The sequence below is a fragment of the Pipistrellus hanaki genome (assembly GCF_964339955.1).
Source record: "Pipistrellus hanaki genome assembly, chromosome: 3".
NCBI lineage: Eukaryota > Metazoa > Chordata > Mammalia > Chiroptera > Vespertilionidae > Pipistrellus > Pipistrellus hanaki.
In genome coordinates this window covers 138,877,006-138,887,821 of record NC_140505.1, presented here as the reverse complement: position 1 = coordinate 138,887,821, position 10,816 = coordinate 138,877,006, and the positions used below count along the sequence as shown (strand labels likewise).

Sequence of the window (10,816 nt, the reverse complement as noted above, 5' to 3'; positions counted from 1 at the left end):
GCTGTCTTCTCATCCTTGAGACTTTGCCCCATCCAAGTTAACCACTGAGGCTTTTGCAAGTCCTGTCTCATAGGGTGTCTCCAGCACAGAAGTTCTCCCATCATAGACATAGCTGATCCTCGCAGACAATTGGCCTGGAGGTCAATTCCTCCCAGTGATACCAACAACAATTAAGGCTTAACTACAACAGTCCACAAAGGTGTACACCAAGAATGTCCACCTCAGGTAATTGGTGAGACTGAGCCACTGGGCCCTATAGCACACCTAGCATACAAAGCCACTCTATCAACTCAGGGAAGCAGCCAAAATGCAGAGACAAAGAAAGAGATCACAAATGAAAGAAATGGAGGAAAACAAATTACTGGATATAGAGTTCAAAACCACAGTGATAAGGTTTTTCAAGAATTTCCTAGAAAGGGCTGATAAATTTGGTGATACCCTTGAGGATATGAAAAAGAACCAACTGGAAATTAAGCAAATACTGACTGAAATAAAGAATAATATAAAGAGATCCAAAGGTAGACTAGTGGATCACAAGAATCAAGTCAAAGATTTAAAATACAAAGAAGAAAAAAACACCCAACCAGAAAAGAAAAAAGAATCCAAAAAGTTGAAGATAATGTAAGGAGCCTCTGGGACAACTTCAAGCATACCAACATCTGAATTATGGGGGTGCCAGAAGAAGAGAGAGAGCAAGACACTGAAAACCTATTTGAAGAAATAATGACTGAAAACTCCCCAACCTGGTGAAAGAAATAGACTTACAAGTCCAGGAAGCACACAGAATCACAAACAAAAGGAATCCAAAGAGGACCACACCAAGACACATCATAATCAAAATGCCAAGAGCAAAAGGCAAAGAGAGAATCTTGAAAGCAGCAAAGAAAAACAGTTAATTACCTACAAAGGAGTATCCAAACAATTGTCAGCTGATTTCTCAACAGAAACTATGCAGGCCAGAAGGGAGTGGCAAGAAATATTCAAAGTGATGAACAGCAAGAATCTATAACCAAGATTACTCTACCCAGCAAAGCTATCATTCAGAATTAAAGGGCAGATAAAGAGCTTCACTGATAATAAAAAGCTAAAGGAGTTCTTCACCACCAAACCAGTATTTATGAAATGCTGAAAGGTATTCTTTAAGAAGAGGAAGAAGAAAAAGGTAAAGATAAAAAAAATTATGAATAAATACATACTTATCAAAAAGTGAATCTAAAAATCAAGTGAATAAAAAATCTTATGAACAGAATAAACTGGTGAATATAATAGAATCAGGGGCATAGAAAGGGAATGGACTGACAATCCTTGGGGTAAAAGGGGTGTGGGGGGGTGAGAAGAGACTGAACAAAAATCTTACGCCTATGGATGAGGACTGTGGGGGAGGAGATAAGGACATGGGGTAGGGTTGGAACCCGGTTGGAAGGGAGCTATGGGGGGAGGGGGGAGAGGAACAACTGTAATAATTTGAACAATAAAGATTTATTTTTTAAAAATAAAGCTCTAAGTCAAAAAAAAGAAAATTAATGTCATATCACATGGGTCTTGATTGTTGAAGTGAATCGCTGATCCCTCTAAGATCATATTCCTCTGCTTTATGCAATCTGAAAATTCTTCTGTCAATGAGCTTCTTATTTGAAAGCTCTTGAAGAGCCACATGACAATTGCTATTTCCATGTAAAGATGTAGAGGTTGAGACTGCAGATGTGAAAAGGTTTGGGTGGGAGTGGCGGTGAACAGGGGAAGAGGGTTTTCCAGCCTTGTAGAGGAGATAGAGGAAGGACACAGGCCTCCATCTTACAGCAGAGAACACTCACAGGACACCAAAGACTAATGGGAAGGAAAAGGTACTAATGGAGAAAATGCTAAACCCTCCTTGCATCTCATGTTACTTGACCAATAGAACATCGCCACAGCGACAGAAGACAAAGCTCTCACTGCTACTATTGTGCTCTTGGGGACTATATGGGCATTATGAACGATAACAAATAATAAATGTATTTGTTCAATGTTACTTGTCTGTGATTATTGAACATAAAATCCTATAACTGTGGCTTTATAAATTTTGTATCTAGCATTGTACTGTGACATTTTAAGTATTATCCAGAATTGTACCTAAATATAATAAAGATATGTTGCTTAGCATTATGCCCAGCACAAAGTAAACTGCCCAACATAAAGGTGTTTTTCTACTTTCTGTGGTTAATTTTAATCATTATCATTACTTCAGTTTCCACAAAGCTTTCTTACTCTCCTGATGTTCTCCTGTTAAATTTCTTGGCGTCTCTTTGGACTTCTTCCCCAATCTCCTATTAAAAGTTCAATTCCAGAGTTCTCAACAAATAGGGTTCATTAGCACACTCTCAATTTGGGCCTCCTGGGACCTTTCATTTCTTTCCTTGGCTCATTACCTTAAGGTCTCCCTAAATACAAACATTTTAAATATGTTTCAGCCTCATATAAAATCAGATATAGCATATATCCCAATTCAAATAAGTCAGAACAGAGGAAATAGGACTTTGAAGTGAGGTTGCTTTTATTATCACTACAATAAGTATACTTAACTTAAGTAAATCACATCTCAAAGAATTAATTTACTGGCCAGGGTACAATTTATTTTTTATTTTTTATCAAATTTATTGGGGTTTTTTTGTTATATTGCTTAATAAAATTATATATGTCAGGGTGCATTTTAAATTAATGTGGAAATAAGAAATAGCAAGTGACATATATGGAAGGACCAGTAGGGTTTTTTCTATTAAATTTTTATAAGCTTGTAAGTTTTTGTGAATAATTAGTTCAATAAGTACTGGTGGGAAAGCAAACAAGTTCCGTTTTATGCCACCTTTCATTCACATCTGTCTTCTAACTTGTGATTCATCCCACGACATGTATGCGTAAAATCCCACACCACTGCCCGGAAGTCAAGTGTAAGTATATTCTCAGCTTATAGTTATATAAATGTTATTTGTCCATGATTGTAGGACATAAAATCTTATAACTGTGACCTTTTTATTTAAAATGAACTTATACTTGTTTTATAGCCTTCATACAATATAGGCAGCTATAAAGGTATGAAAGTATAAAGTAAAAAGGGACAGCTCCCTGTATGTCCCCAACTTCCTCATTTAACTTCACTGAAGTAATACTGTTTATTGTTTTTCAGACATATGTGACAATATACATAAAAATATGGTTTTGTATCATATAAAACATGTTTATATACATATATGTGTATATATATGTATGTGTGTGTATATATAAATGTATGTGTGATTTCAGAGAGGAAAGGAAGGGGAGAGAGAGCTAGAAACGTCAATGAAGAGAATAATTGATCAGCTGTCTCCTATAGGTCCACTACTGAAGACTGAGTCTGCAACCCAGGCATATGCCCTGACTGACCAGGAATCAAACCATGGCCTCCTGGTTTATAGATTGATGCTCAACCACTAAATCTCTGCAGCTGGGCTGCATATATGTCTTTTTAACAAAATGGGATGATACAATACACCATTGTTAACATATTAAGGTTAATTTGAGAGTAAAACATACAAAAGAAAATGAGAGTTAAAAATATGGGAAATGGTGCACCTATGGATGAGGACAGTGCAAGGGGGGAAGGCAGATGAGGGAGAGAATGGGGTGCAGGGGAGCTATGGGGGGAAATAGAGGAACAACTGGAATAATCTGAACAATAAAGATATGCTTAAAAATATAGAAGAGTTAATAATTCAGGCCTAGAAGTATTTATTTGAGAGCCAGCATTGAGATAGCTACACAATGAGATTGTTTCACTCATTTGGAAACTAGAGCAAGTAAGAGCAACTTTTGGAAAATGTGTGTTTAGAAGAAAAAAGAGAAAGACATGCATCTTTAGAGTTCAAATAAAGGAGAAAAAATTATGAATGACCCATTAGTTAAAACCAGAAATTAAGAAGATATTAGGAAAAAAAACAGAAGAGATTAGAAGAAGAAGAAATCAAAAATAATGTAGAGGCAAAATATAAATATGCAGAATATTTTTCCATATGCAATCACCATTTAAAAAAATTGTTAAGAAATAAAGAAGCAAGTTTGGTCCACCTGTGTCTTAGATTCGGAAAAATGTGGTAGCTGGTGTTCTTGGACAAATCGCTTAAACATTCCCAGACTCAGTTTCACCATCATTACCATTATTATCCTTACAGTATAATTAATCCACATTATCTCACCTGTAAGGTTGAGATAATGATCATAATCGCTCTTCCCCTGTGTGAGGATGGGAAATCAGCCCAACCTGGGAGTCAAGTGTGCAGACTGTGGAATCAGTGGCACTGGGTCAGACTCCACAGTGCACTAGCTGTGGAAGTTGGGACAATTTACCAACTGCTTCAAAACTCATTTTCCCCATCTGCACAATGGGAATAGTATTAATACTTCTCTCAAAGGATTATTATGGGAATCAAATAAAAGAATGGCAAGACTTGACACATAGTAAGTTCTCAATTAATGGTAATTACTTATTGTTATTATAATTGTAACCAAATAAATCAATGTACATTAAATGCTTTTTGATTTAGAAGATAGTAAAATGTTTACTAGTTTCTATTTTCAAGAGTCAGAGAGGGATTAACCTTTGACACAAAAGGGGTAATCAACTCTTTTGAACAAAATATTAAAAAATGAGTACAGGACATAACTGTCTTGAAAGAAGAAAGGTAGTGAGGAGGATCATGCCAGAGAAAAATTTACTAATTGTCAATAAAATGTAGGTGAGTTATCTGCTGAGAATGATTTTGAGAATTTGAGAATCATGGAGAAGAATAATTTAAATTAAATTTTACAATAGCTATGCAAATATTAAGAACCGTATTCCTCAGCTCTAAACAACAAATAATTACTTGAATTCTCTAATTATGGTATAAATAGCCCCCTAGTCATTTATATCCTTCATTAGGAACTCCCAACCCTAGCCAGTTTGGCTCAGTGGATAGAGTGCCGGCTGTAGACCAAAAGGTCCCAGGTTCGAATCCAGTCAAGGGCACATGCTTGGGATGAAAGCTCAATCCCCAATAGAGGGCATGCAGTAGGCAGCCTATCAATGATTCCCTCTCATCATTAATGTTTTTTACTCACTCTCACTCTCCCTTCCTCTCTGAAATCAATAAAAATATATATATATATTTTTTAAAGGAGAGAGAAAGAGCCCTAACCAGTTTGGATCAGTGACTAGAGCATCAGCTTACTGAGTCAAGAGTCCCAGGTTCAATTCCAGTCAAGGGCACATACCCAGTAGGGAATGTGCAGGAGGCAGCTGATCAATGTTTCTCTCTCCATCGATGTTTCTAGCTCTCTATCCCTTTCCCTTATTCTCTGGAAAATAATCAATAAAATATATTTAAAAAAGAAACTCCCAAATGACACTTGCAACTTCTTTAAAAAAAATATTAAATTTATTGAGATAACATTTGTTAATAAAGCATACCGGTTTCAAGTGTGCAACTCGATAGCACATCATCTGCATACTGTGTCATGTGCTAGCCACCCCAAGTATCACCACCATTATCCTCCCTTTGCCCTCTTCCACGTTCCTCCACGTCCTTTCCCCATGGCAATCACCATACTATTGGCCATGTCTATTTCTATTTTTTTCTACTTACTACCTTCACCTTTTTCACCCCCCTCACCTCTGACAGCTATCAGTCTGTTCTCATTATCTATAAGTTTGTTTCTATTTTGTTAATTTATTTTGTTCATTAGATTCCACATACAAGTAAAATCATGTGGTATTTGTCTTTCTCTGACTAGCTTATTTCACTTAACATAATATTCTTCAGGTCCATCAACTATGTCCCAAAAGGTAAGTTCCTTCTTTTTAACAGCCACACAGCATTCCATTGTATAGATGTATCATTGTTTTTTTTATCGATTCATCTATTGATGGGCACTTGGGCTGATTCCAAATCTTGGCTATTGAAAATAATGCTGCAGGAACAAAGGGGTGCATATATTCTTTTGAATTAGTGTTTTGGGTTTCTTCTGATATATGCCAAGAAGTGGAATCACTAAGTCATAAGACAGTTCCATTTTGAATTTTTTGAGGAAACTCCATACTGGTTTCCACGTAGCTGCACCAATCTGCACTCCCACCAACAGTGCACAAGGGCTCCCCTTGTTCCACATCATTGCCAACACTTGTTTGTTGATTTATAAGTTATAGCCATTCTGACAGCTATGAGGTAAAATCTCACTGTGATTTTAATTTGCGTTTCTCTAATGATTAGTGACCTTGAGCATCTTTTCATAGCACTAATGGCCATCCGTATGTCCTCTTTAAAGAAGTTTCTATTCAAGTCCTTTGCCCATTTTTTCATTGGGTTATTTGTTTACTTGGTGGTCAGTTATATAAGTTCTTTATAAATTTTGGAAATTAACCCGTTATCAGATGTGTCATTGATGAATATGTACTCCTATTCAGTGGGTGGTCTTTCATCTTGCTTATGGTTTCCCGTGCTATGTAAAAGCATTTTAGTTTGATGTAGTCCCATTTGTTGAATTTTTATTTTGTTTCCCTTGCCCATGAAACATATTTAAAAATATCACTATGAAAAATGTCCAATATTTCGCTGCCTCTGTTTTCTTCTAGGATTTTTAAGGTTTCGTTGCTTACATTTAACTCTTTAAATCCATTTTGAATTTATTCTTGTGTATGGTTTATGTTGGTAATGTAGTTTCTTTTTTTCTTTCTTTCTTTTTTTTCATGTATCTGTCCATCTTTGCCAACACTATTTATTGAAGAGAATGTCTTTACCACATTGTATGTCCTTATTTTCTTTGTCAAAAAATGTTTTTATTTCTTTATTTCTCTCTTTACTTATGTTTTGTTAACTTTCGCCCGGGAATATTTTTTCATTGATTTTTAGGGAGAGGGAAAGAAAGAGGGAAAGACAGAGAGAAACATCATGTAAAAAAAACACATCGATTGGTTGCCTCTTGCAAAACACCACCCTGGCTGGGTCAAGGAGGAGCCTGCAACTGAGGTATGTGCCCTTGAACAGAATTAAATCTTGGACCCTTTGGTCCATAGGCCAACACTATATTCACTGAGCCAAACCAGCTGGGCTCCTTTGTCAAATATTAATTGACCATAAAGGTATGGGTTTTGCTCTCTATTCTGTCCCATTGATTTATATGCCTGTTTTTATGCCAGTATCATGCTGTTTTGATTACAGTAGCCTTGAAGAATAGTTGGATGTCAGGTAGCATGATGCCTCCAACCTTGTTCTTCTTAACTCAAGATTCCTGAAGCTATTTCGGGTCTTTTGTGGGTGCATATTAATTTTTGGAATATTTGTTCAAGTTCTGTGACATATGCCATTGGTATTTTAATAGGAATTGCATTGAATTAATAGATTGTTTGGGTAACGTGCATATTTAATGTGTTAATTATTCCTATCCATGAACACAGAATATGCTTTCACTCATTTGTAGCTTCCTCAGTTTCTTTCTTTAGTATCCTATAATTTTCAGGGTGTAGGTCTTTTACCTCTTTGATTCAATTTATCCCTAGGTACATTATTGTTGTTGTTGCAATTGTAAATGAGATTGTTTTCTTAGTTTCTCTTTCTGATAGTTCATTGTTGATATGTAAAAATGCCCCCAATTTCTGTATATTAACTTTATTTAACATCTGAAATTTAGTTTTGTATCCTGCTACTTTATTGAATTTATTAGTCAATACTAGTTGTTTTTGGTGGAATCTTTAGAGTTTTCTATATACAGTATCATGTCATCTGCAAACTGGGACCTAAGGGAAAGCAGACATTGACTACAAAGATTTAGAGATTTATATTAGTCACAATGGTCCACAAATTCTAAAAATCTAAGCGAATTTGGGGATCTCTTTGCATACACAGTTATGATAGTATTGTTTATTGTTTATTGTTAAATTAAATATATTATTTGTGTTTTAAGATCTGTTTGTTTTTTAATTTCTTTATTAAGTTATCACATATGTATCCTTATTCCCACATTACCCTCCCATCTCCCCCGCTCCCCAATCATGCCCTCACGCCCTGTTGTCTGTATCCATTGGTTAGGCCTAATGGTCCCTCAACTATGACCTAACATATTTCCCTTTCTTTCTCACACTTAGACCAAAGGAGTGATGGAAATAAGACACCACTACCAAATTAGCAGATAAAAGGTTAAAAGTCAGTGTTCAAAGAGACACTAAATGAAGAAAATGGTAACTTAGGCATTGGGTTAGAAGATACACTAGGAAAGTACATGAATACCCTGAAAATGAGCTAAGCAGAAAAATCCTCCTAAGTGGGTATTTAACAAAAATTATTGTGAAGAGGCAGCCTCTATCCAATAGAAAATCTCATTTGAGTCAAATTGATGGGAGGGAGGAGGGATTAAAGGGGACAGTGTTGAATCAGTTCAACAGCAAAAAATCCTTATCCTCTCCTGAATGCTCCTGAGCTTTTCTTCCCTTCTAAACACCACTTTGTTCCTTTGAACCTTCCTAGGCTGTAAAAGTTAACAATGAAAAACCAAACCTTTCCGACAGAATTCATTCTTCTGGGACTAACAGACATCCCAGAAATTCAACTTGTCATCTTTATACTTCTCCTCCTGACCTACATATTTAGTATTGTTGGAAACCTGACCATCATCACCCTCACACTACTGGACTCACACCTCCAGACTCCCATGTATTTTTTCCTCCGGAATTTCTCCTTTTTAGAAATTTCCTTCACAACCACTTTTAATCCTAGGCTCCTGTTCAGCATCTTAACTGGGAAGAAGAGCATCAGCTTTGCTGGTTGCTTCACTCAGTATTTCTTTGCCATACTGCTCGGGGCTACAGAGTTTTATCTTCTGACTGCCATGTCTTATGACCGCTATGTGGCCATATGTAAACCCCTGCATTACACAACCATCATGAGCAAAAGGGTTTGCACCCAGCTGGTTCTCTGCTCCTGGCTAGGTGGTTTCCTGATCATCATATCCCCAATCATCTGGACCAGTCAGCTGGATTTCTGTGCCTCCAACATACTGAATCATTATTATTGTGACTATGGGCCCCTCTTAGAGATATCATGCTCAGACACAAGACTTCTGGAGATAGTTGACTTTATTTTAGCATTTGTGACCTTGGTGGTCACTCTGGTGCTGGTGAGTGTCTCCTATACAAACATCATCTGGACCATTCTGAAGATCCCCTCTGCTCAGCAAAGGAAAAAGGCTTTTTCCACCTGTTCTTCCCACATGATTGTCATTTCCCTCTCTTATGGCAGCTGCATCTTCATGTACATAAAACCCTCAGCAAAAGAGGGAGTTGCCTTCAATAAGGGAGTAGCTCTGCTCAATAACTCAGTAGCCCCTTTGTTGAACCCATTCATTTACACTCTAAGAAATAAACAAGTAAAACAAGCTTTCAAGGATGTGACCAGAAAGATTATGACTCTTTTATGAACATAAAGACCTCTGCTGAAGGCTAAGGCAAACAGCAATTAGCATGAAAGTGCAAGAGACATTGGAAGACCAATGGACTGCCCTGCTATGATTGCAATGGCTCAAGGAAATTTTCTGACCTGATACTTTACATTGCATACCAAACTTTACCTTTGATCTGCCTGTATGCATTGCTAGAGGGAAAATGTACTCAAAGTGAATAAAAAGCAGACAGGACTGGTCTCAGGTGCCTCTTCAAGAAAGAGACTCCACCTGGCCTCCACCCCTTAATAATTCATATTTTTGTCTAGCATTTTCATTTGGGCATCAACTTCTCCTTCCGATCCTGAATCCTGCCATGCAGGTTGCAGCATACCTCAAACTCAAAGAAAAATCTGAACACATTTATGAAGTTCCTCTCCATGAAAACACAGGAGAACTTCTCTAGCACCCACCTTATTAAAGCAACATCTAAGATGAATTTATTATGAAAAGGTATCAAAGATATATTTCAGACTTTTCAATTAGGTGGAAATATTCCAGAAAAATAAAAAACAGTTTAAATATTTCTTTCTAGATCTGAGTACTTCCGGAACCAGACAGTTACCATGAAGTTCAACCCCTTCATGATCTCGAACCGCAGTAAAAACCATAAACCATAAATGCCCCCTTGCACATGTGCCCAAGATCACATCTTCCCCACTCTCCAAGGAGCTGCGGCAGAAGTATTATACAATGTCAGCTCCAGGACCATCCACAAGGATGATGAGGTCCAGGTGGCTCGAAGACCCTACATTGGTTAGCACACCGACAAGGCAGTGCAGGTGTACAGGAAGAGACATGTCATCTACATGGAGCTGGTGCAGCGTGAGAAGGCTATGGGACACCTGTTCACATGGGCATTCACCGCAGCACGGTGGTTATCACCAGGCTAACACTGGACAAAGACTGGGGAAAAAATCTTGAACAAAGCCAAATCTCAAGATGGAAAAGAGAAAGGCAAATATAAGGAAGAACTTTCTGAGAACATGCAGGAATAAATGTAACCTCTTGGGCAACCATGGTTTAGCTGTATGTTTTGAGCCTGGTGTGTATTCCTTTAAAATTGTTCCAAATGTCTCTGGAATATTTTGTTTCCCTCCTGGTTTGTTATTGATATGTGGCTCTGTATATCTATTCTGCTGTTTGGATTAATTTTATGAATAAAAATTGGAAATGTTTCTTAAAATTTTTATTCATTAATTTTATGAATAAATATTGGAAATATTTGTTTCTAGCAAATAGATTTTTGAACTAGACATTTTGAAATTTAACAAAAATGTGAAACAATGCCACTCTTCTCATTCTTTTTTGGAGATTACAGATGATCCTCAGGTTA

The 10,816-nt window shown here is 36.9% G+C and overlaps 1 protein-coding gene and 1 pseudogene across 2 annotated transcripts; both read left to right on the top strand.

The window, feature by feature from the left end:
* Nucleotides 1–8,526: 8,526 nt before the first annotated feature.
* Nucleotides 8,527–9,459, top strand: LOC311618644 (olfactory receptor 6C4-like; the record flags this gene model as incomplete). Its single annotated transcript, XM_084876207.1, has 1 exon — nucleotides 8,527–9,459. One exon carries the CDS (start codon nucleotides 8,527–8,529, stop codon nucleotides 9,457–9,459), a length of 933 nt encoding a protein of 310 aa, XP_084732333.1.
* Nucleotides 9,460–10,046: 587 nt separating this feature from the next.
* Nucleotides 10,047–10,478, top strand: LOC311618773 (ribosomal protein uL24-like; annotated as a pseudogene). Its single transcript has one exon. The product of its transcript is annotated as a ribosomal protein uL24-like (transcript).
* The last annotated feature ends 338 nt before the right edge of the window (nucleotides 10,479–10,816 follow it).